Source organism: Thamnophis sirtalis, unplaced genomic scaffold (genome assembly GCF_051295495.1).
Source record: "Thamnophis sirtalis isolate CommonGarterSnake01/CBP01778 unplaced genomic scaffold, rThaSir2_p1.2 scaffold_1, whole genome shotgun sequence".
NCBI classification, from domain to species: domain Eukaryota; kingdom Metazoa; phylum Chordata; class Lepidosauria; order Squamata; family Natricidae; genus Thamnophis; species Thamnophis sirtalis.
In genome coordinates, this window is record NW_028261381.1 from 137,354,103 (window position 1) to 137,381,394 (window position 27,292).

Below are 27,292 nucleotides of genomic sequence, written 5' to 3' on the forward strand. Positions count from 1 at the left end.
CACCTCCGGCTCTGTCACTCTTTCCCCTAAAATTCCATATAGGCAACTTTGGACAGGAGGTACTGGTTAGCATATGAACATGTAATGACTGAATTTAGGAATTGGTGTTGTCATTTTACATTCTAAACCAGATGTGACACTTCCCTTTCAGAAACCCTGGAGTTGCATGCTAGCAGATTACTCTCTGTTGATATGTGACATATGAGAGGGAGAGGGAGGAAGGAATGGAAGAAAAGAGAAATGTAACTTTCCATGTAAATATATTTAGCAACAGGTTTTAGAAAACTAGTTTGACATCACTTCCCTCCATCAAAATCCTGGGATCTTTAGATTTTGAGCCTTCTTCATAGAGCTCTTTTTTGAGTCAGCCCAAAGCAAATAGCTTCTTTAGTTGAGTATTTGATTGTGGGAAGTATCAAACCGGCAAACCATCCTACTGGTCTAACCTAATGATCTAACCTAGATAATTGCAATGTACTACTTATTCTTGTAGATTGGGCTATCAGGGTTTGTGTCTTTCCATTGTGATGTGATCATTTTCCAGAAGCATTATATGGATTTTTTTTAATGAAAGTGGAGAAAGTTGACTATCTGTTTTAAGGTGGGCGGAGTTCCATTGGTATTAGGTATTGGCCTGGTGTTTTATGTTATTGTGCTTTAAGGTAAAGTTAAGCATTTGTTTTCATATTTTAGTGTGGAACAGCAGCAATGGAATGCATGAGGCAGTACGTTGGTGAAGTTCTGGATTTTATTGCTGACATGCATACTTTAACCAAATTAAAGGTAAGTTCAGAAAAATCAACTCAATGTCACTTTGCTTCATTTGTGTGAAATTCTATATTAACTATTTAACAAGGAATATTTTAGTATTGTGTTTGTGAAAATCTAAAATAAAAATAAACTTATCATAAAACAGAAACTGTGCTAGTGTTATGGTTGCTGAAGTTTCTTCTTCTAATGTTTCTTCTTGCGAATTCCACTATTCCATTCTGAATTATATCACTTTTCTAGCAGCCTCATCTGATGAGGATAGGAGCATTTTGGTTGTGACATGCTGCCTGTCATGGAACTTTATCTACTATCAAACAGGTTTTTTTTAGGACTAAACAAGTATCTCTATAGATAATTTTTTAAAATGGCAATTTTATTAATAATTACAACCTCAATAATAAAAAAGCTAATACAAACTAAGAAATCAAAGAAACAAGGGTAGAAAAAAGAACAGAAAATAGAAAAGAAAGAAAAAATTACAGTAAAGAAAACTAAAAGAAATATATAAAGAAATGAAACCCACTTCATTACAACAACTTTAGTAACATCACTTTCTCTTAAAATACAAGTGATCACTTCTTCACATATCCTATCTCTTATCTATACACAAATCCTTAAAACCTCATCATTGCAGTACTGATCAGCAAAAGTCCATCACAGGTTACCAAATATAACATATCTATTTTAACTTTGATCAACCAAGCCAACTTTATATTATATTTAGTGTGTTAAATAATGTCCTAAAACGTGACTGTTTTTTTTATTTTTATTTTATCTCTTCTTCCCAAAAACTTCAGAACTTTAATAAACATCTTCTGTAAATCCAATATAGGAAAATTATCCAACACACCATTATTTGTGTATCCCTTTTAATTGTTTAGACATTAGTCATTTCTTTTATATACCATATTTTTCCATATCATTCTTGTAGCTTATCATTTTTAAATCTACTTCAGTTTAGTCTCAATCTTGTAAAATTTGTTCCTCTTCCATAACATCATAAAATGTGTTCCTCTTCCATAACATCTTTTAAACACAGTCTATTTATGGGGGTAAAAACTTCAACTTCTGCATCCATTGTTCAAAAATATCCTTCAATATGTCCAATGTTAAAATATTTTATTCCATTCTTTACTACTAAGTTAAATTTAAATGTTCTTCTTTAATTGTAATTTGTATTCCTTCTAGTTTCCTCTATTATCCAGCCTTTAAAATCCCATGTATCATGTTTTGTTTTTTTAAGAATTTAAAGCAAACACTTTTCCCACAGGAAGGATTCTTATAATTTCAAAATCTTATTTCATATTTATCTTAGTCTGTTTGTAACTTTCTAAAATCAAAGTTTTAATCACTCTTTTGCTATTTATTAAAAAAGAGTTCTTAAACTTATATTTAAAATTTCTTTTGCTAAGGATTGTAGGGAACTGACTTGATGCTGTATAATTTTTGATCCAAAAATTCCCAATAGCTGAGAAGCAGTTAACAAGCAATTTCTGACAATGTTTTAAAAAGGACCCCTCGTCCTTAAAGGTGTCAGCTGTGGTTTGGACAAGATGGCCCCTTATCTCCCACCAGTCTTGGGGCCTACTCTTAAGAAGCAATATATGGAGCACTTGTGGGCAAACTCAAGACCTCTTCTTGTCCAGAGAGCAATTACAAAGAGCCAAACTATTCACTGGCTGTTCATTCCACTGCAGTTATCTTTTAGCAAGCCATCTTCAGCACATAATTTCAAAGTCTGGAGGTCTAAGATGCTTAGCACTTCATCTTTGCTTGTTTCAGTCATGAATCCACAAAACCTTTTTTTTTTTTTGCAGAAGGAACAGAGAAGAATGAATATGGTCAGATCATAAATATGGATGTATCTCCTTTTTGATATCATAGCAGCAGCTTGATGTTACTTCTAGACATAGCTTTAGTTTTTCACATACCCCTTTATTGCTTGTCACTTGGATACCTGCAGGACCACCTGTTGCAACCAGAATTTTCCAGTACGGCTAGATCTTCTAAGGCAAAACTTTTTAAGGCAAAACTGCTTCTAAGAGATGAGAGCAACTGAACCAAGAAAGCAATGTTTCTCTGTAGCAACACTGGTTCTTTGGTATAGCTTCCCATGAAAATTAGGCTGGTTCATTTTATCAGAAAAATACTAAAACTAATGTTATTTTGGAGGGCATTCTCCTAAGTTTAAGTACTGTGCCATCATTTCCCTTTTTATTTTTGTTTTTTATTTGTTCTGTTCATCTTGTTCTTTTTATAGGTTCATGATCATTATTTCGATTTTTGTCATGCCGTGGGTGTTTACATTTTATCTTGTTGTATTATTATATTGTGTTTTGTATAAGATGCTGAAAATGGCAGATTATAGTGCCATATAAGGTTAATAAATAATATCAAATATTTTATCTCACATAAAACCAATATAAATATATTGTTATAGATGCCACTGAGTATGTTGTGAAAGCTAAATGGTATAAAATGAATATTCCTTCTAAACTGATATATTACTACTAGACTACTACCTTTAAATGATTTTAAAATGTTAAAAAATGAGAAGAATAAACTCACAGATAATCTCAATTATGATCATCATGACAGGAATTTTTACTGTTATGAGCAATTCATAATAGAAATAAATGAATGAATGGGAAATGAAGTGAATGTAAGCATATCCACGGAGGGAACAAATGAGATGAAGATTTTCAGAGTTATTTTTCTAAGGGCTTAAGTAACTACTTGAGCTACTTAATAGTAATAGTAATGGGAAAAATGTGGAATCATTCTTATTGAAATATATAATGAGGACAAAAAGGCAAACAGAATTAGCTTTTAGCTTAATTACGTGATAGTAATTTGTAAATGGATTTCCCAAGATTTATCATAATAGCTCTATATTTAAAGATATAGAGCTGTTCACCTTTAATATAAACCATATTCTGATACAATTCTGAGAATTGCAGCTCCCAACATTACTGGAAGTCCCAAGGTTGGGGAAGTTTTATGTAAATAAATAGTGTATTTTCAGTTGAATTGTGCAAGTTCCTTGACCTTTAAAATAACTTTACTATGTAACCATCCTGCCTTTCCACTACAGAGTCACATGAAAACGTGTTCCCAGCCATTGCATGAGGATACCTTTGGCGGACATCTCAAAGTGGGCTTAGCACAGATTGCTGCAATGGAAATCTCACGGGGCAATCACCGGGATAACAAGGCTGTGGTTCGTTACTTGCCTTGGCTGTATCATCCTCCATCTGCAATGCAACAAGGGTAAAAAGCCTTGGTCATGACTACATTAAAATACAAACTTGAAATAGGTCACCAAATGGTGGAGCAAAGGGGAAACTTTGCATGTTCATGACTGGTATAGACGTAGGTATTCTTATCATCAAACCATGGATCCAACAGCAGAGGTAGGTTCCTACAGGTTCAGACTGGTTTGGCTGAACCAGTAGTAACTTGGCAGCCTGGGTCGCTGGAACCGGTGCTGCCATCTTGTTTTTGCCTTCTGCTCATGCATAGAGAAATTTTTTGTTGCATTGCGGGCGCAAGCTCATGGCACGTCTCTGACGAACTGGCAGTAACGGCAGCCAGAACCCACCCAGTCCACAGGTGTTTGCCATCACAATTTATATATTAGAGTGGAAGATATATGCATGAGGAACTACTTAGTCTGGTTTGACTACTAGGAAAAACTGAATCTCCTGCAGATAATTGTGTGTGTGAGATCCTAATATTGCTAAGCTATCATATCATTATCCAACATGGTCAAAAGTGGGAACTACTGGGAACTCTTCTTAAGTAGCATACTTAGCAGGAGTTGCTCTTGAAGATCACCCAACTATTCTAGAATGTAGTGGTGCCATTAGTTAATGCATAAGCTATACTACACACCTATTATCCCATTCCTTGTGATGCACTGGCTTCCAGGAATCTTCCTGTGTAATTTAAGGTGTTGATCATTACCTATGAAGTTTTAAATGGATAGCATCCACGTTATTTGGGATTGACTAATTAATTCCACCCATCCCACAAGATCTTCAAGGTAGGCATGCTTTATTTTGAATAACATACTTATATGGGACCCCAGAAATATACATTCTGTGTCACAGGGTATGCCTTGTGAAACAGCATTCCCCACCCCCACCCAACCAAAAAAAGAATTAGGATGACTCTGAACCTGTTTGGTAGCGTTCCGAGTAATACCCCTACTAAGCAAAACTCTTGAGGCAGATGAATTTCTCAAAGAATAGCTTTAATGGATATATCATATTGGCACAAATCTGGTGAAAACCGACTGAAGGTTCCCGCAGTTTTCACCTAATTAAAAGAGAAAGTTTTCCCACAACCCCAAACAATTAGTCACATGGTCCAATCAAGATGCTTAGTTGTCTGTTGACCTCACTCCTCCTTCCACGGTCCAGGTGTGAGATGTCCTTGGTTCTTAAGATAAAGTGTTTTATTTTGTCTGCACAACGCCCTCTATCTCTAACACCCCCTCCAATCTGGCTCCAGTCAGGTCAGCTTCCGTGTTGACACTGTTTGACATTACATAATGTGCTTCAAACTTTATTTTTACCACAGGCATTGTGCCAAGGTGCTAGATAACCCTGTTGTATGAGCTATTGGACAGACTGAGATTGGCCTTGGATGTGTTGTTTTTCTCTGTGCTGTTTAAAAAAAAATGTCAATTTTTACCTCAATTTCAACACCCTTGCCATGTCCTTTCACCAAAAATGATATCCCTAGAGCAGACATCTATCCCAAGGGCAGATATCCAAAAACATCTGTATTAGCATAGTAATAATGGTATATTAGTCATAAATTGATTATCTAGAAGGATATTCTTAGTATGTATGCTTTTCAAATAATACATATATTTGATAAACTTGAAACGAAAATATATATTCTTTCTTAACAGGCCCAAAGAATTCATTGAATGTGTGTCTCATATTCGACTACTCTCTTGGCTACTGTTGGGGTCTCTGACACATAATGTTGTCTGTCCGAATTCCCCTTCAGCTTGTATGCCCATTCCATTTGATGCAGGTTCCCATGTTGCCGATCATTTAATTGTCATCCTGATTGGGTTTCCAGAGCAATCCAAGGTAAGAGACTTGCGGGATGATGACCACTTTATAATATACTACTAAACATAATGTACAATCTTGAGCATGATCCCAAAATTCTTCTAGAACATGGGTGTCAAACTCGCAGCGTCATGTTGCCATCACATGACATTTCACAACATTTTTCCCTTGGTGGAGATGGGGTGGGCGTGGCCTGTGCATGATGCATCTGGCCCCATGGCCCGCCAGTTTGACACCCCTGTTCTAGAAGTTGCCGTCAAAGTGTAATTTTTATTGTGACAGATGGTGAGATGTATTAAGTATATGAAAAAATATTCATAGTCAGTCTGACCAATCTCTGCAAGCCATACAAAAGTTGAATCTCAGCCTCTCTGAATCACAACTCTTGCTACATAAAAAAGCTTATTTAGCTTTTGTGAATTAATCTGGTTAATGAAACTCATTGTTAAATTTCTTGTTCCTTAGTCGGATTCAAAGAACTATTTCCTTGTCAACAATCTATCTATCTTTTGAAAAGAAATATATTTTTTTATTTCATAATAAGCAATACTCTTCAAAAGTGCTCTTTCTTAAAGCATTAAAAAGATTTTGCAGCCTTTTATTCATGAGTAGAACATTTTTCCCTTCTTGCTTGCTATCCCAGTTACATTCTCTGCTCCAGAGTCCAAAAACAAATTTAGGAACATGTGGCCTTTCCACATTTTTCAAAGTTCAACAAGTCTCATCAGTTTAGTCATGAATCATCCAAAATCTTATTCTGCAGCCTCTCCCATCACCTTTCTGCAACCCTAGCCCACCAAACACAGATAAAGGAAACTGCAGTCTTTTATACTTGGATAAATGTCTGGCGGTATCTGGCTCTACACATCTAAACAACGCATGTTAGATTTGGTTCATATGGAGCAAGTAATCTGAAGATGGATGAGCTCTGGGTAATTCTCTTATCAGGAACAGATCAGTCACCAATCAGATTTAGACTGACATCCATTATAAATTGTAGAACTGTTGAATGCAAAAACGATCATGAGTTTGAGAATTCAGCTTTCAATCGGAGATCTCCCATGAGCTTCTTTGCAAACCACTTTAAACAAGCTTTGCTTCCAAGTCTTCATCAAGTAGTGGAAGTGCTACGGGCAATTTTTCTCCTTCCTCCCGAGGTATCCAGTAAGAAAATATAAAATCTCTAGTTATGAGCAAGCAAGAACACCATGGTTTCAAAAAAATAAAAAGGGCATCGCAAGCTTGCTTAGCAAATTACTCAGCTTTTTTCTTTGGAACCTCTATTTTTAGGGTTGCATAATTACTGTCAAAACTAACAAAAGCTGTGGTATTCCCTCATTAATGAGAATTTTTCTATTATTTATTTTTCCAACATGTAGTTTTCAAGCTTGTTTATTTCTTTGCTTATTTCAGTGCATGAATATAAACTAGTAATTTAAGTATGAATGTCATATCACTCTTCTGACAGGAAAGAGAATTTCAGAAAATTCTTGACAGATTCATTATAATTTCAAATTATGTGTATGTGTGTGTATGTAGAATTGTTATGCTCTTATATTCTGAAAGACAATATGCACATTCCTTAAAGTGTTATTTCAAGCAAAACAAAGACTTTGTTTTCCTTTTATTTCTTCCCGCAGACATCTGTCTTGCATATGTGTTCTCTCTTCCATGCCTTTATATTTGCTCAGCTGTGGACAGTATATTGTGAACAAGCGGCAGTTGCTCCCACAGTCCAAAATCAAAATGAATTTAGTTTTACAGCAATCCTCACAGCCCTGGAATTTTGGAGCCGAGTAACACCAAGCATCCTCCAGCTGATGGCACATAACAAGGTGGTGAGTCAGATGCAATGATCCCAACGAATTTCATTGAGTCCAAGCCAATAAACAATAATTTAAAAACCTATGGCTGTGTTTTCACATAAATAATGACATGCAAGTACATGTACATGCACAGAAATAAACTTGCAGAAGTGCATAGTTCATTAGCAGACCACATGCTTTGTTCAGTCATAGATATCTTCAGTACAGGCTAGATGAGACTTGTTAAATTCAGCTCAAAGATCTAACCTGCTATAAATGGGCTTGGAAATCCATCCAAGTTGTTTTAATCAAGAATTTAAGAAGGTGAACAATTTTATTTTATTTGGGGAAGAAGAGCTTAGAGGGAAAAATAGTACTTTAAATTATCCCATTATGTTCTGATTATACCTAATTTGGGAATGGCATCCAAAGGTTGATGTGATCCTCAAAGCACTTGAAGTCATGTGTACCTATTCTTCATTGTTTTTAATAATTATGATCTCTCTCTCTCTTTCTCTCTCTTCCTCCCTCTCCCTCCCTCTGCAATGCTATTCAATTGAACAGAAGGAAGGGAGAGTCCTATAGATCCTTTAGTTTTATAAATTTTGTTTTTATGTTGACAGTTAAGAATCGGGTAGCCATGGCTAAAAGGGAAAGTTATCCTACTTCTGCTATAGCTGCTCATTTATTATAGATTCTTTTGCAGGTTCACATTTATGCTATATTACTAATGATGCTTGCACAATACTTCATATAAATACAGCATGTGAAAAAGTGTGTCCTATCTGCAAAATTGCTATGTGAACATATTGAGTTGTAAATAAATACCACCATGATTGGGTAGAGGTTTGCAATGGAAGATAGGCAGAAAAGGGCGGGGTCATCAATGCATATGTTATTCATTCCATTTAATGTAGAAGCAATCACTTGTCAAACCCATGGCATGAGAAATGCCTAATATATAAATGCTGTTAGACTGCCAATGGGACTGATTTAAATTTCAAATATTTCCACTGTCTGCCTGCAGTGTTTTGAAATGTAATTAACTGGTCCTTCCAAGTAATGACGAAGACAGTTCAGAAAGAAAGTAACTTTGTTAGTAATGTTATAGGGCATCTGTTATGCCAGAAGTTGGAGGACATTGTACATTGTTTTGTTACATTTACTATAGAATGTAATTCTGAATAAGTGTTATACAGATATGATACCTTTAATTAAAGGTAAACAATTTGCATTTTAATTATTTAGCATGAAATCTCAATCTCTCTCTATTTATTTAAGAATGTTAATCAAGTTAGAGTAATAGTATGAACCATTTATTTTTTGCTTTCGTGATATTATTATACTGCTCATTCATTTTATTGCAGTATGTCTCTCTTTTATCCCAGATGGTAGAAATGGTGTGTCTCCATGTGATCAGTTTAATGGAGGCTTTGCAAGAATGTAATTCCACTATTTTTGTCAAGGTATGTTAGCCATTGGGTTGGGAGGGGTGGGGAGGCAGGAAAGTTTTTTAAATGGCTGAAATACAAAGGGTTTTTTCATATGTGCTTCCTGGTCTTCCAAGCATCCCTTTGCATTGTTCTCCGAAAAAAGCTTTTGAAGATTTATGAGCTTTCTAAAGCAATGTTTGATGGAGTATAAAGTGCTGTTGAGAGAAGCTTCACATATAAACTTCCAGTAATTAAAAAAAAATTCCAATAATTAAACGCAGCTGTTAAAATATTTTCCAGTTATATAACTTGGCTATAGTTTTGTCCAAAACGGATGCAATTATTAATAAGAGGGACAACATGTTATTACTGGTTCCTTTGTGGTTTTGTTCTAATAATTTTTGAGAAAAAGAATTGCATTATAACAAACAGCATGTTGCTAATGGATAAAAGATGTTTTGTATTTGGACTATTACGGTATATCGGGAAACGTTCTCAGGAATGCTGCAGGAAGGATTAAAAGGTTTGGCATAGCTTTCCACTTGTACCTCCCTTCTGGTTCACACTTTGGAAGAATAACATTGCTTTAGGCCATTTCCCTTTCTAGAGAAAGCCCTGCAGTCTTTTACTCACTTCCACCTAATCACAGTATAAACAAGATGTCCTGGTGATGTCTTTCTTGTGCCAGGTTCTTAAATGATCATTCTTATCACATCTCCAGTTCATGACACAAGCTTAAGGCATACTTAGCTGCACTAGTGCTAAAGTCATTAATGTTTTCCATCTTAAGCCAATAGCAACTGATGGGAGTTTCATGGCATGTAAAATCTATTATATTTTTTTTTAAAAACCCCACAATTACTCAGGAGTCAAAGGCAAGTATTCTATAGTGGTGATCAGAACAGTGCTTAATGGTTGTCCCTCTGAAACCTGGTTACTCTTAGATGCTGCCATTATACTGTTCTCCCTCTATAGAGTTGGTTTAAGATGCTGGAAGTCCAGAAAGTTAGAGGGCCACACAGTTTTTGACTGTAAGATCTTGGCCCACCAGATTCTCCCTTCTCTTCAACCATCTCAAGGACTTTAGACTTATTGTTTGCAAATGGGGGGGGGGGTCATGGGGCAGCATATAGTGCTACGGCAGCTTTTAGCCTCATCCATAGCCACTTCAATAATTTCATACAAATCACTTTATGGATAAAAAAGTGGGAATATTGTAAAAACTACTAAGATTGGAAAGTTGACTTCATGGAACAAATCTGAATTGGCTTCCTAGGGTTTGGGGGAGTAAAAACAATGGCATTATGCATATACCTTGAAATCTGTAAACGTGACAGAGAGAATTTAAGAAAGCATCTCTGGACATGTATTTGGTTCTAAATGTTTTGGTTGGAAGAACATACAAAAAAGTGCTTTCTTTCTAGGAAGATGAGAATCAAAGATAATGTGCATCTACTTAAAGATGCAAGCTGACATGTCATTGCATGCTTTTTAAATTCAAGATAAGGAGCATTTGCTCACAAATGCATATTTTAAGTGATTATATAAGCAAACAGTTCATGTGGAAACATTAAATAGGTACATTTCATATATCCATGAATGGGATTCTAAAACTTTGTTGGATTCATAGACACAGCTCCAAAAATAGCTGCATTACTATTTTTCAATATTTCCACATGAACACACTTATGTGATGCCTTTCAAAACTGTGTGTGTGTGTGTGCTCTCAATATATTTTTTAAAATCATAAACAGAGCAAAAATAATGCTCACAAAGAACATTTGTGAGCATAGAAACTGCCTTTCCAAATCAGATCCTCTATCCAGCATTCGTCTAGTTCTGCTTTTTCCTCAAATAGAACAGGATATTGATGGACTTACCTTGTTATTTGGCATCAGAAATAACAAGGTCTATTGCTTTGGGATCTGAGGTTTCTATTTAGTCTTCACATTTAGGAAATATTGATGGTAAATCCAATCTGTGTCTAATGAAAAGTGTCCTTGATCACAAGTTTAGATGTCCAGGTCTTCTCTGATAAGAAAGTGGGCACAGTTCAATATAATTTGTAACAAGAGAACTAATTCATGCTATGTCAGGAACAATCCATAAACGGTTATAATTGCATATTTCTCCAAGTAGTTTGCATTTTTTTTCTTGCACAGTAGGAAGAAATATCCCCCCCCCCATTTCTCCTTTGTGGATAGTTGACAATCACTATAGTTACAATGTTGTTAAACACGTTATTGAAATGGTTATTCCTTCATTGGGATTCCCTAAACAATGTCGTTTGGTGCATTAAATAAGGCCAGGCCTGACCCCATCAATGGAACCCAGCCAAATATTATATCATCCACTCTGGCCAATGAAATCATGTTCTCCGAATAGTGCTTTAGCTCATTCTGTTAATACTGATTCAATTTTGCATGCTGGTGGGAGCTTAATTGGAAAAAAGTGAAACTTGATATCATTTAGAGGAACATTTTAGAACAGTATGTCCAGTTTTAAAAATAATCTTAGGTAACGTATCAAAAATATCTTCACTTTTAAAACAAATCTGACTTACAGTTAGAACACCCCAGCCTTTTACTTCCTTCCACCATCCCAATAAGAAAATAGATAAATGCATGTACATGATTATAAGATTACTGGTTATTTGTCAAAGAAGCTCACATAAATATTCAGTGCGGCAAACTCATAACTTATTGAGCCATAGTGCCTTACTTCTCAGCTGACTGCAGTTCTGCAGTTTGGCTGTTCAAATCTCACCGGCTCAGGGTTGACTCAGCCTTCCATCCTTCCGAGGTGGGTAAAATGAGGACCCGGATTGTTGTTGGGGGCAATATGCTGACTCTGTAAACTGCTTAGAGAGGGCTGAAAGCCCTATGAAGCGGTATATAAGTCTAACTGCTATTGCTATTGCTATTCTTGGTTAACTTCTAAAGGGTGCTATATTTTTAGGAACTATGTACTCCAACTACATGTGATGTTGTTGATCATATTCATTTATTTATTAGGGATTTTTTGTACTGCCTTTATTCCTTTATAAGCATTACATCTTCCTCCTCCCATTTTATCCACAAAAACACCCCCATGAGGAGATTTGGACCAAGAGAATAATTGGCTCATAGTCACGCAGCTAGTTTTCATGCCTAAAGCAGGACTAGAACTCTCAGTCTCCTGGTTTCTAGACCAGCAATTACTACACCAAACCAGCTCTCATGTTACTATCTATTGGAGTATGTGGGTTGATAGATCAGTTTAATATAATGAATTTATTGTACTTTTAACCCAGCTGGTTTTTTCCAGTTACTTCGGTATCTGAAATCCTGGTTCTCTATAATACTGACATAACTTCAGGCATGGGGAATCTATAGCTGTTCAGACAGCTGTTCTATTTATCATTCTGAGTCAAGATCAAGAATGAGAGGAGTTATTGCCCAACAAACTCTGGGGAGTGATTGGCTTCCTACTTGTCTCTAATGAATATCTTCCTTTTTGGGTTTCTTGCTTAACTAAAAATTATCAGGAAGAAAAGAAATGGCAAAAAAAATAATTTGTTTATTATTTCAGAAATGCCGTAGTGCATGACACTTTCAGCCAAAGGCCATTTTTTTCATATGAATTTATGATGCTGGTTGACTGATCACAAAACAAAATAAAAAACTCCTAGTCTCATGAAAATCTAACTAATACATTTAAAAAGGGTTTATGAGAGATAATTACAGAGAGTGATAGAAAGAGAAGTAATGGTGTGAATCGGCTTTCAGTGATTCCTTTCTTGGCTGTCTTCCTTCATGAGTTTTGTGCTTGAAAACTCTCAATTGGGAAGAAAGAGACAGCTAGTTGATGACAGTTTCCATCAAAGTTTCCATCAAAATTAAGGGAGATCTTTCATCATGGAAATAAAAAGGTTTCAAAGCAGCATCTGTTGGCATCAGATTTATTATTGTAGTTGAATTAAGGCAACTTTTCCTAAACCTGGTGCCCACCCCCCAATGCTTGAATAATTTGGCTTGGCAATTATACAATTTGAAATCCCAAACTATCTAGTCAGTGCCAGTTTGGGTGTGGCTGCACCACGTTGCTCTCTTATCTTTTAATGTGGATGAATAAAAGTCCATTTTTGATACCAAACTGGCAAAAGTCATTAGTTACAGATAGGTGTATAACAAAACACATGACTTCTAAAAGACAATATGCAAGCCTTCCATGTCTAAGTTGCTTCCATTATTTAGAAGGTTGATTGTAGTTGTTTTCCATATGCATGAAGCCATGTTCTAGATCAAGGGTCTCCAACCTGTGGGCCGTGGCCAGAGGTGGGTTGCTATTTTTTTTACTAACAGTTTGGGCGCGCTCATGCACACATGTGCAAAAGCATCCGAGTGGGAGGAGCCTTCCACTGCCACTACTACCAGTTCGGCCGATCTGGGCTGAACTGGCAGCAACCCATCTCTGGCCGTGGCCTACTAGTGGGCTGTGAGGGGATTGTAATCCTCACAAGCAGCGGGCGAGCACATGCAAGTTTTCCATTTGCATGAGCAGCAGGCACACGGGCATGCCGCTTACATGGAATCAGCCTCTCTCTCACACACACACCTACCAGTCCACAAAGTTGGAAACATTGGGGAATTCTGTTTTACATACAACTGAACAAACATCTTTCCTTTTCCTGTCAATACTGCCATGGAGACAAAGGCCCTAATCTAGATGACACATTGACTGCTGTTGCATCATACAGTGATGACACTATGCAAAGTTTACATTGGATTGTTTCAGTTGAAAAATATTTGATATGATCTATACTCTGTTTTAGATGAACGCTTAAATATAACATTTTAAATAATCGTTGGTACTTTGAATACTTTGATAAATAAAAGCAATTCTAAATTTGTACTTGAACAGTAAAATATATTGGAATCCTGAACATTATTTCTAGGAAAATGCTGCTTAGGTACAATACAATAGAATACAATACAATACAATACAATACCAGAGTTGGAAGGGACCTTGGAGGTCTTCTAGTCCAACCTCCTGCCTAGGCAGGAATCCCTATACCATTTCAGACAGATAGCTATCTAACATCTTCTTAAAGATTTGCAGTGTTGGGGCATTCACAACTTCTGGAGGCAAGCTGTCCCACTGATTAATCATTCTAACTGTCAGTAAATTTCTCCTTAGTTCTAAGTTGTTTCTCTCCTTGATTAGTTTCCACCCATTGCTTCTTGTTCTGCCTTCAGCTGCCTTGGAGAATAGTTTGACTCCCTCTTCTTTGTGGCGACCCCTGAGATATTGGAACACTGCTATCATGTCTCCCCTAGTCCTTCTTTTCATTAAACTAGACATCCCCAGTTCCTGCAACCATTCTTCATATGTTTTAGCCTCCAGTCCCCTAATCATCTTTGTTGCTCTTCTCTGCACTCTTTCTAGAGTCTCTACATCTTTTCTACATCGTGGCGACCAAAACTGAATGCAGTATTCACCATACATTATGAATGAATGTTATTACTAGGTTTCAGCAGTGAGATTCTCTTACCTTCCCTACCGGTTTGCAAATGTGAGAGCACATACACATGCACATGTACAGTACTCACGCATTATGTCAGGATGGGTGGGTGGAGCCTCCTGCAGCCACTGCTACCAGTTCGCCCAAACCAGAGAGAGCTGGCTGAATACAAAATTATTATTTTGTAATATAATAATATGGTGGCTATTATAAATATATTATGAACATGCTGAATATAGTGACCCTGATTTTTTTTTCCCCTTTCTACCAGCTCATCCCAATGTGGCTACCAATGATTCAATCCAATCTAAAGGTAGGTTCACCTTAATGTGTTCCCAGGATGTTAACATTTGTTTTGACTGAATAACAGCATATTAAATTATGCATCTATTCCAAATTGGATTCATCAGCTACGATACTCTAAGACTCTGTTTTCATAAACATAGTTTAACTGATGTCTAGTAAATATAGGCATGCTTGGCTGTCAGTCAAAAACATTGAATTGGATCCAGAGCTGTTCTGTCAAGAATGTAAGGGCCCTTTTTTATAGGTGAAAAAAGCTGGAGTGCAGCAATTTTCTGCTGAAAGAATGGGAAAGTAAATTGTTATTTCTTTTCCTTTTGGTCTCCCCAGCCATTCCCCCACTAGTTCAGACAGGGAGAGGAAGAAAGTGGGAAGTCCAGCATGCATCCTGTTTGCCTTCCTTTTCCTCCACACCCTGGATCCGCTCCATCTTTTTGCCTTAATAATATTGTGTGCAAAATGTGTCCTTTCCCTCTTAAAGGGCCAGAGGATGATGAGCATAAACTCACATGAAGATGGTCCGATGATAATTATATTTGCAAAACTATATAAAAAATAACCAGAATAACCAAAAGTGAGCGCATGAGAGAGAAAAGAAAGCTTCCTGTGGAGCCAGAAAGAATGAGTGCCGCAAGCATTATAAAATACCAAAAAGAAGCGAACCTCTTGACAGCCAAAACCAAACCAACTAAATGAGAAGCAAGCATGTTCAGGAATTGAGGGCACAGCATGAGCTATGATAACCGGATGAAGGAAAAAAGAAGGGAGAAAATGAACTGGTTTGCTAGAATTGCTTCAAGCTTATACAGAACTGAAGGAAGCAGAGCATTCTGACCACTATTCCAACAACATGATGTTGAAAGTCTTGTTGTAATCAGTGTAAACCTACACTGATTTAAAAGGCGTTATACATTTCTAAATTTGAATATGCAGCTACTAAAGAAAATTACTGTGCTGCGATGGGCCCTTCTCTGTGAATCTTTCTTTCCTCAGTAAGAGGAGTTCTAAGTGGTACTTTCCTTCAGGTGTATGATGGCCATTCATTAAATACCGTTGCTTCTTACTGGATTAGCTCATTATGGCCTGTTCTTATTTTCACTCTTCGATGGCCGATTTGATTCTAAATTTGAAATTTTAGGGTGATATAGGCCCGTGATGGCGAACCTATGGCACACGTGCCAGAAGTGGCACACAGAGCCCTCTCTATGGGCATGCGTGCTGTTGCCAGTTGCTCTTCCTGGTTTCGTCGCATGCATGAGCACTGGACAGTTGATCTGGTGTGCATGTATGCGGCAGCTGCTTTTCTGGGTTCCAGCGCAGACAACCCGGAAGAGAGCAGCTGAACATTGTGCATGCACACCCATGAGCACCGCCCAGCTGCTCTCCTCTGGGTTCTGGAACTCCGGTGCAGTGGGTGCCGAAAAGGTTAGCCATCACTGATATAGGTTTCATCATTGTTAAAGTTTCTTTGAGTTGATTATTAAAGAATAGAGAGAGAGAGAACTGACAATAAAACTTGTGCATATTTTAACAGCATTTATCTGCTGGCCTCCAGCTCCGCCTGCAAGCTATTCAGAACAACGTGAACCATCATAGCCTTAGAATGTTACAGGGATCCGTTCAGATCAACACCAACACCTCTGTCCTTCGCAAGTGGCTGCAGTGTACACAGTTCAAAATGGCTCAAGTGGAAATCCAGTCATCCGAAGCAGCATCTCAGTTTTATCCTTTATGAGTTGGGTGGAATGTTCTGTGAACCTGTTGGTCTAGCAATAATAGGGCTAAAGCTGTAAGACAATGGCCATCTTTAGAAACCATACAACAGTACTGTAGCCCCGTTTCTGTTTTGTTCTTGTAGAGAGAAAGAAGTGACGTGGCTAAAGAGAGTGGGCTGCCTGCGTCCCTCTGTAACCAAAAGCATGTTTTGGCTGATGCATAACATTTACAGGAATATTCTGTGAAATGAAGGGTTTGCTAACTGAGGCCTGAGCCAATGCATATAGCTACGGTAGCTCTTTAAATATATGCATTTAAAAATATTCGTTTACAAAGGAAAATGATTAGTTTCGCCCCTAGGATTTATACGCACATATGCACAGGGCATGTATGCCCACACACACACAAAGTGGTGTGAATTTTCACATACCTACGTATGCTGCTGTTTTTTTTTTTTAACATTATGATAAAGTCAGCTGCATTTTCGTTGTCTTCATAGTTAAACTTGGTAATGCAATAAATCAGCCATCTCCAACCTCATGCCCTCCACATGCTTTGGACTACAAATGAGTGTGGATACGATGGGTTAGGATGATGCGAGCTGTAGCCCAACACATCTGGAGACCACCAGATTGAGGATGCCCAAACTTTTTTTTCATTATAAAATAGTGACCTTGCAATTTCCCAGGATTTCCTATCCATTTTTCCCTGCAATTTCCATCAGCAACTTGCAAGCATGGCCTGTGCCAAAAGAAAAGGAAAAGGAAAAAGAACAGGAAAGGAAAGGAAAGAAAACCTTCCAGATTAAACACTCATTACCCCTCCCTTCATGTTATGCACCTCTTGGATAACAGGTACCCATTGCAAACTCGGGTAGGAGAGGCATCATTCTGGGGCCAATGCTGGCATTTTGCCCAGGGGAACGAGACATCCAAAGCCAATTCTGCTTACTTACAAAGTGCACTTAGAAATTAGGTGGGTAAACTGTGCCAGTTCACTTGTCTTTTTTAAAAAAGAACTACTGAGTAAGTTTAAGAACTTTAACTTGGTTTCATTGCCAGTATTTTTCTTGCAATTCTTAGAAACTCTCTGCATACTACTACCTGTATGATATATGCTATTTCTTCTTATATACTTGTACACACTGAGATTTGAAATCGGTCCCATTCATGGGGATGCCAGAGAGAATATGGATGCTTCACTCTTCCCTGAGGGAGATGTTTCAAGTTATCAATTTACATACAGTAAATAGAAAATATATAGAACCACTGCATAAAAAAACCCAATGTTAAATATTTTTTAAAAGTGAATTTTAATAGCATTGAGAGAGACTGATCCACTGAGATGTATAGCAGAGCCATTGGTTGCAGTGGACTCTGGATCAGTATCTTTACCTAGCAGAACCTCTTGTAATTAAAACTTTTTGTGTGTATACATAACTGAAATATATTGTATTTATTGCTGTAATCTATTGAAATAAAGATTTAAGCTTTATATGAAAATGCTATTAAAAGTGTAACTCTTTAATATCCTAAATAATATTGGTTAATATTCTGTAAAAAAAATAAAATCATTACTATATTATGCAGCACCCCCCCTCCCCCAATTATTCCCTTGAGTCTCCAGGAAAACTTGACTGATCTTTTAAAAAAAGTCAAAGCTGCCGCTGGTTGATACTAGATTGAGATGCTGTTGGAAGTCACAGGGTTATTCACTGTAGTGGGAAGTAGAAAAGCTGGAATTGAGAGATTTTGTTTACGGCAAATAGAGTTTCCCCATACAATAATGATAAGAACAGTGCCATACCATTAGCCACTTGCAGGGATATCATTAGCTGTTTAATGCCATAAATGGTATGTTTTAGTTGCCCATTTGGAAAAACAGAAGGTGTTTATAGATAGACAAATTCTGCCACTATCAGCCAAAAAAAAAAAATCCCTCTCCATAAAAAACAAAAGCATTGAGCAGCTGTCGCATGTTTGCCTCTCTAATGTAGGGGGTGGGTGGGGAGAGAATAACCAGCAGTATGGTGAATGGATCCAATTACAAGAGCCTGAGGACAGATCATAGCAATAGCAATAGCAGTTACACTTATATACCGCTTCATAGGGCTTTCAGCCCTCTCTAAGCGGTTTACAGAGTCAGCATATCGCCCCCACAGTCTGGGTCCTCATTTCACTCACCTCAGAAGGATGGAAGGCTGAGTCAACCTTGAGCCAGTGAGATTAGAACCGCTGAACTGCAGATAACAGTCAGCTGAAGTGGCCTGCAGTACTGCACCCTAACCACTGTGCCACCTCGGCTCCTATATCTCATCTTGAACAGAGGTGGGTTCCTACCAGATCAGACCGGTTCGACCGAGCAGTTAGTAACTAGGCCGGCCATGTCCCCAAACCGGTTCTATCGGCGGCACCGTAGGCACCGCCATCTTGTTTTTTGCTTCTGCACATGCACAGAAGCAATTTTTACTACTGCGCATGCATGCGTAGCATGCATAAAGCACACGCACACAAAGTGGGTGCGCCCCCGAAGCAAACCGGCAGTAGCAGAAGTTGGAACCCACTCCTGATCTTGAAGCTTGTCTATGTGATTGCTAAGACCAATATTGCTGACACTGGTTTGAGGGTGCTTAATCACCAATTAGTGAATTACCTAAGTAAGAAAAATGTCACCACCACCACCCCCCCCCCAAAAATTGAAAGATTACAATTAAAGATGGATACAGAAGTCCACATGCAGTGAATAAGGCAGTGGATTGTATAATACAACCATGAAGCACAGCAAGGTATTAGATTGGATAATAATATTATGCTAGGCATGCCACCTAATTTTGTCCTATGCAGTGCAAAATAGTCAATGTTTAGTTCTCAAATATTATACAGTGGAATATGAACAGTGTACCCAGAACATCCTGACAACTAGGCCTGGGTACTTGAGAGACCGCCTACTGCCAATTACCTCTACTAGACCGATACGATCGCATAGATTAGGCCTCCTCCGAACTCCATCATCCAGCCAGTGTAGACTGGCAACTACCCGGAGGAGAGCCTTCTCGGTGGCTGCTCCGACCCTCTGGAACGAACTCCCCGTGGAGATTCGGACCCTCACCACCCTCCAGTCCTTCTGCGCCGCCCTAAAGATCTGGCTGTCCCGGCTGGCCTGGGGTTAAGATTCTGACCCCACTCAAATTGTGTGACTGTTGTGTTTCTTTTAATATGTTGTATTGTTCTTATGTTGGAAATTGTTTGTCCTCCCCCCCCCTTTTTGAACTGTGAGCCGCCCTGAGTCCCCCCAGGGAAAAGGGCGGCATACAAATAAAGGGAAAATGAAAATGAAATGAAATGAAACTAGTTCACCTACTTGTAGGAAAGGAGAACAGAACACTCAGTTCTGAAACAATATAGCAGTTATATACCGAGTTCTCTACATATACCAGAAAGAAGACTCTAATACCAGACCCATACAACATTTCGCTGTGCTCAGTGGTGGGATTCAAAAAATTTTATTACCAGTTCTGTGAGCATGGCTTGGTGGGCGTGGTGTGGTTTGGTGGGCATGGCAGGGGAAAGATACTGCAAACTCTCCATTCCCTCCCCACACCTGGGGGAAGGTTCCTGCAAAATCCCCATTCCCTCCCTATCCCACTAACCTGCTTTCCAGCTCCGTTCTCCTGTTCAGGGCAACAAAAGATCATCAGCTGGGAGGCAGGGTTGGCTGGGCCAACCTATTTGCCGGTTCTCTGAACTACTCAAAATTTCCAATACGGGTTCTCCAGAATCTGTCCTGAACTGGCTGAATACCACCTCTGCCTGTGTTGTGGAGTTTCCTAGTCTTCCCTAAACTGATGTTCTCCACATTTGATAGAACTGTAATTTATGATCTCAAAAACCATGCTAGCTGGGGACTATACATAAATATATTATGTATCAATATATTAAGCTTTAAAGTTAGGGGTAAATTTACACTTACACATAAGTATGATTTACACATAAGTATATAGAAACATATTTTTTAAAAAAGAACTGGATACAGGGATCAACTAACTACTTCTAATATATACAGTTCTTTAGTTTACCAATGGTAAATAATTACAGATTAAAGTATTTGTATTGTTAAAATTCCGGGCAATAGTACCATCTGTGTAACTGATGTAATTTTAGTTCAGTTGGCTTCTCTATTGAGTTTTAGGCTTTGCCAATCTGGCATTCTTCAGACATTTTGACAATGCTCCTGGGCAGATGAGATTGGAAAGAATTGATGGGATTTGTAGGCTGGGCGTAGATTGGATTATTTAGCTGCTGCTCATTTCTTAGAGTAAGTGGAACATTGCTCTGGACCCCCAAAGAGTATTTTGCTAAATCTAATACAGAGAGGATAGTTATGGTCAGCAAGCAGATGCCTCCACCATGAAGGTGCAAACAAGAAGATAAATATATAAGATGAAAAGTCTTTGGAATGGTTGCAATTCATTCACTTGCCAAAGAGTCCACAAGAGCCAATGAAATGAGTATCTTATGACTCTACACAAAATGTTGCAGGCATCTTACTGAAAGCTTTTGAAAAGTAATAAAATATTTAAAAGCAATAAATGATTTGTTTGTCCAGCTGCTGAATTATATATGGAAAGAGTTGACCTAGTGTTCCATTACTTCTATCAAATTTGCCATCATAATTTGTTTGCCAGCTTTGATAGGATCTAGTTAAATGCAACTCCGGACTGCAAAGTTACCTGATATTGACAGTGCGAAAGTTTTTCTAGGGATTTTAGCATCTAAATATGAATGATTACAGATTACAGATTAAGGGAATCTTATATGTCATCTAGTCCAACCTCCTGCTCAACCCATTTCTGACAAATGACAGTCCAATCTCTTCTTGAAAGTCTCAAGTGATGGAGCTCCCACAACTTCCAAGGGCAAGCTGTTTCTATTGGTTATTATTCTCACTGTCAGAAAGTTCCTCCTTATTTCTAGGTTGAATCTCTCCGTGGTCAGTTTCCATCCATTGCTCCTTGTCTGGCCTTCAGGTGCCTTGGAAAATATCTTGATCCCTTCCTCTCTGTGGCAGACCCTCAAATATTGGAGCACTGCTATCATGTCTCCCCTGGTCCTTCTCTTCACTAGACTAGCCATGCCCTGTAACCGTTCTTCATATGTTTTAGTTTCCAGTCCCCTAATCATCCTGGTTGCTCTCCTCTACACTTTTTCTAGAGTCTCAACATCTTTTTTATAGTGTGGTGACCAAAACTGGATGCAGTACTCTAGGTGTGGTCTTACTGGGGCTTTATACAGTGATATTAGTATCTCACTTGATCTTGATTGTATAGCTCTGTTAATGCAATTTAGAACTGCATTGGCTTTTTTGGCTGCCATTGCACACTGCTGGCTCATATTTATCTGGTTGTCCACTAAGACTCCACTAAGACTCTCACAGTCATTGCTATTAAGCCTGGTTTCACCCAGTTTATATGTGTACTTTTGGTTTTTCTTACCTAAGTGTAGGACTTTACTTTTCTCTACACTGAATTTCATTTTGTTAGATAGGGCCCAGTGTTCATGTCTGTCAAGAACTTTCTGGATCTTGAGCCTATCTTCTAGGGTGTTAAGCTATTGCTGCCAGCTTGGTATCATCTACAAATTTGGTAAATTCCCCTTCTATTCCCTCATCTAAGTCATTTATGAAGATATTGAAGAGTACTTTAAAATTACTTTTTATTTTAAAAGCATTCCTAGTTATTTTAATAAAAATTAGAAATTGCTTTTCTGTCTGAAAGACATTCAAAACAACATGAAAATAATAATAAAAACAGATTTAAAAATGCAACAGAATGTAAGTAGAATGGTCCCTCTAGGAATTTTTAACTATAAATATGTTTATAGTTAAAAAATCCTCAGGAAACCACTCCAATTAGTTTAGGGAAACAAACTTTCCCAAATTTCTCTCTAGGAAATGCCTAACCTTTTATTTTGGCAACTTTCTCTTCCACAAGGTTGCAGAACACAATCTTTGACCTAAACCAATAATCAGGGAAGACCTAATGGCCAAGTAGTGTAGTGACAACTTATCCATCTCTGCCTTGAACAGTTACATCCCAACTGTTTGCACAAGCCAAACATTTTTCTGTCAAAAATGTTTGCCACCTCTTTGTTTCTGCAAGAGGCAGAAGCATCAGAGGGGAGCATCCCTAGCATTCCCCCTCAAGAAAAGGATAGGAAGTCGCTCCTGCCCATTTCTATCTATATGGCATTTGTCAAGGAGAAAGCAAATCTGTCCAGATGAATGGTGGTGAATCATTTGGACCACTGTATTTCTGGAATGGACTGTTCTAAATTTTTGCATGCTGGCACAGCAAGCCATAGCATTAGGCAGCAAATTACTTGAAATGCTTCTTTATGGCTTTTATTGCCAGCTTGAAGAGGAGGCAATTTTCTTGCTATGCCAACTGAATTTTGTAATGGCACTCAAGGATTTCACAATAATAGTTCTCCCTTTCCTTGGTGAGAAGAGTGTGCAGTAGAAGGGAGATTCCCCCCCGCCACTGGATGATTGTTAGTGCTTTTGATCCAACTTTCTCTTATTAAATGAAGTACTTTCTGGACTGGCATGTTTTAATTATGAATCCTGGAATGTTGGTATAATCATGGCTTTATTCCAAATCTCAGTAATTGAAGTTATTGATTTAATTAGTAAGATCATAATGCCTTGTAATGTTCAATGAAATCAAATTCAATTTCTGTAATGATGCCCACTTGTTAATTAATTAAGATTTATTTGTATATTTACAAACTCTTCATGTCCTAAGGATATCAGGGTATGGGTTACAATCCCCAAAAAAACCCATACAACAAACATGAACATGAAATAAATCTATATAAACCCTAAAAGACTAAAAGCATCCATCTCCACAGCACAAAACAAAGACATATATTACCAATTGGTAAAAATATAGTGGCTCATGTTGGCACCAGTTTTTTCTCTATTATTCATGTGATTCATCTAATTAGTTGGTCAGTGAGAACTTTGCTGTTTCAGAAGAGCAAGTGGAAGTGGACATGGCTGCTCCCTGAGCATTTGAAATAGTATAAAATCCCCACATCACATGAATTGGTGGTTCTTCTTGCCAAGACCCTGAACCAATCAAGATTTTCTGTGTTATCTGAACTCAGCCTGAATTTGTGATTCAGCAGGCAGAACACTGAGTTGCATAAAATGGGGAATTAGACATAACTTAAGATTCACTGTTTTCAATAGGCCAGATGTAGAGATATATTTTAAGAAGTCCATAATAATACATCCTGGAAAATTAATGTATAGGACCGGCCAGGACAGAAATCTTATCCGGAGAGTATATGGTGCTGCTTCCATAGGAATAACGTAGAGTCCTCCTCTCTGAAGCTCCATTGCTCTTTTTAAGAAGTGATTTACCTGCCTTATTTTCATTAAATACATAAAAACAAATAAGCCACTCTTGTAGTAGAGGCTGCATTGCTTCTTTTTTTTTTAGCCACAATTTCAAGAGGTTTCCCCTGGTTTTTTGAAGAGGAAAAAGCAATTTCGTCTTCTGCTAGATTGCTTGTTATAGGTACAAATCAGAATGCAATCAAGGTTGAAGCACTAAAAAAAAAAAAACCCACCGCGTTCTTAGGACAATCAAGACTTAATTCATCAGCAGGGAACCTCCAAATCATCTGCTTCTTAGCAGACAAAAACACTGGATGAATTGCTGAGTCAGTTCCTTCTCTGGTATTGCTTTTTTTCTTTTATTCTGTTTTGCACCGCTGAGTATTTCTGAAGAAGAGAAGAGTTGCTTCTGCCAGTACAGGCAAATGTGAGATGGATGTATCTGTCAAAACCTAAGCAAAAAATCCTAGATTGTTTTCCTCCTTCCCTCCCCCCTCCCTCCCCCACCTGTCTTTCTCATTCTTTCAAATGAAATTAGAAAGAATTAGATTTTTGAAGCATGACTGTAGCCTTGCAAATTATTCAGGGAAGCTCAGTCCACCTTCCTAAACGTCTTCTCCACTGTCCAAACTTATTTGCTCATCTTCTCTTTCATTTATTAGATTTCATGATTTAAACTTGATTTGCAGTTGATGGATTTTTAAAAAAAACAAATCATACAGACAGTTCATCAAGGTCAATCTTTAATATTGGGAATGGAATAGCCTTCGGTCTGCTTATAGTCAACAGTCGCCTGGGAGAAATGAGCAATGGTTTTTTTCATGGCAGACTAGCATTCTTATAACTGAAAAAAAAATTATGGCCAAAGTAAAAATGATGTAACTGAAAATAATGTTTAACATCCAGGAAATAAGAAGTCTTCTAACATCTTCTGAAACATTCCTGAAAAAAGTACAAGGAGAATAGGGATGTAATAGAAATCCAAGGGGAAAGGACTGGGGAAAAAAAGTTTGGGAAACATAAATTTGTTACACCCAGTAAAATAACATATTCTTGTTTTTTTTCTTTAACAATCATATTTAATTGTGTAATTACTTGTTTTGTAAACTGATACATAAATTAAAACATCCAATAACTAAGAATGCAGGTCTATTGAATGTTAACGATTTCTCAGGACTCCCTGAAACCCAGATTTAGTACCCTTTAAAAATAGTACAGTGTTGCTTTGAGTAAAAAAAGTTGTTTTATTACAAACATCTATTTTTCAGCAAAAAATATTCAACAATTTAAAAAAACAGCAGATGGAGCATTAAAATATCTCATACCTGATTTTAATTTTTTTTAAAAGCTAGGGAATCTAGTTCCAGTAGTGAATTCATAATTCATCATCTGAAAAGAAATATTTTACCTAGGAAACTTTATTAATTCTATGGTTGGGAAAAACATGAACTTGATATTTCTGGGTTTAATGACAAATATGTAATACAAGATCTGTGTACATTATAGAAAATTAGTATCTATCCATCATTTATCTATCTATCTGTCTGTCTGTCTGTCTGTCTATCTATTTATCTATCTATCTATCTATCAATCTAATCTAGCTATCTAGCTATCTAACTATCTAGCTGTTAATGTTATGCATACAATGTTTACACTCAAAACAGTATCAAAGTCATTCTTTATTGAGAAAGAATTAAATCTAGGATGTTATTTGTTGGGTCTCTGTTATAATCTAATGGCAATCCTTTATAAATCAAATTTATGACAAAACAGTTCTACTAAACTATTGTCCCTACTTAAAGACCCATGGATCAAGAGAACTAAGTGTCAATGTCACCAAGAGACAGAGACGTCAATACTACAGGAGGATCTATTAGTAATCTTGGCAAGGAACAACTATGATTTATAGCACACTCCAATTTGCCTAGAATGTGCAGATGTAATCGATTGCCAGAGGCCAGCTTTTAGAGGGAACTTCATAATAATGCTCCAAGGTAGCATTTGTTTTATTATTACTGTTTTATTGTGCATTGTGAACCTGTAGGTGTCAAAACTAGAATTAAATTCTGCACAGTTATAATGAATCATGGCATCTTCAGACCTGAGTTACAGTTTTGATTGATTATGTTCTCTCAACTTGTTGTCAACTCTTAGTGAGCACATAGATTTTCTTCATGACAATCTGTCCCTAAAGCTGTTTCTTTAGGACTTCCAGCAGTGCGCCCATCACCACTGTAATTGAGTCTATCCAACTTGATGCTGGCCATCTTCTTCTTCTTTTTTCTCTCTTACATCTTTCCCAGCATTGAGCCTTTCTCAGTGAGTTGAGTCCTGTATCTAAACTAGGATAATTTGAGCTTGACTATATGTGACTTGAGTGAGAGACTCTTGAGAGAACTCTGGGTTGATTTGTTTGATGATCCATCGGGTTTTTTCCCTTGTCTGTACATGGTATTTCCAAGAATCTTCCCCCACACAAAATTTCAAAATCATCAATACTCTTCCTATCCTGTTTTTCTAACATCCCACTTTGATTTCCATAGGGTGTCACAGGAAATACTGTGGTTTGTACAATTCTAACTTTAATTTAGAGAATTTTGCCACATGATCACTATTTCTATCATTCTCAGTGTTGATGGCGGAGTTTGCAAGTGGATGAAGCAAAAACGGGATTTGATTTGGTTTTGTATTAAGTGCAACCACTTATGTTATAATTTTGGAAATCCACAATTTGTGGTTTAGTCTCTCTTCCTTTAGTCCTCTCTTCCTTCCTAATAAATTTTGGCTAAACAAACCATGGTTTAGCATAATGTATAATCTAGGGTTTCATGTGAAAGGGATTTTCCCAGTCTTAATATATAAAAATTGTGGGTGCGTTAAATCAAGATATTTATTCATCGTCACAAATCTCTATGCAGACTCCAGCTCCCTGTCTTTTCTTTTGGAGGATTCCATCTAGAAGAGATAAGTGCAGAATCTTACAAATTACAATAGCTTAGAAACTTCTCCAGGAGATGGAAAAGTTTGAGTCTCATCTCCAAGCATCATCTAGAAAGAAAAATGAATACTGGAACTATCAAGTCCAAGTCCTACTAATACAAGTCAAGGAGCACAGTGAAAAAATGGGACTAAAATTAAATATTTTTTTAAAAAACATTAATGACAACAGGTACAATAACCAGCCTTAGAATGGACAATGGAAACCTCAAGAGGGTAGATACTTTCTGATTTTTAATATCAACAATCTACTAGAAAAAAGCAAGAGCAAGA

At 37.4% G+C, this 27,292-nt stretch overlaps 1 protein-coding gene across 7 annotated transcripts in view; it reads left to right on the top strand.

Annotated features, from left to right (window-relative positions):
* The window catches only part of UNC79 (unc-79 subunit of NALCN channel complex), a 135,871-nt gene extending 117,749 nt beyond the window's left edge, over nt 1-18,122 (top strand). For 4 of the 7 annotated variants that reach the window (XM_087725792.1, XM_087725821.1, XM_087725801.1 and 1 more), the window contains 7 exons: nt 694-783; nt 3,866-4,041; nt 5,693-5,879; nt 7,502-7,699; nt 9,034-9,132; nt 14,874-14,915; nt 16,440-18,122. In XM_087725792.1, the coding sequence (XP_087581918.1) occupies nt 694-783; nt 3,866-4,041; nt 5,693-5,879; nt 7,502-7,699; nt 9,034-9,132; nt 14,874-14,915; nt 16,440-16,640 (993 nt within the window). In that variant the 3' untranslated portion in view covers nt 16,641-18,122. The remainder of the gene's footprint in view (nt 1-693; nt 784-3,865; nt 4,042-5,692; nt 5,880-7,501; nt 7,700-9,033; nt 9,133-14,873; nt 14,916-16,439) is intronic. The other 3 variants (XM_087725805.1, XM_087725811.1, XM_087725819.1) reach the window with 2 other exon arrangements.
* Nucleotides 18,123-27,292: the final 9,170 nt, after the last annotated feature.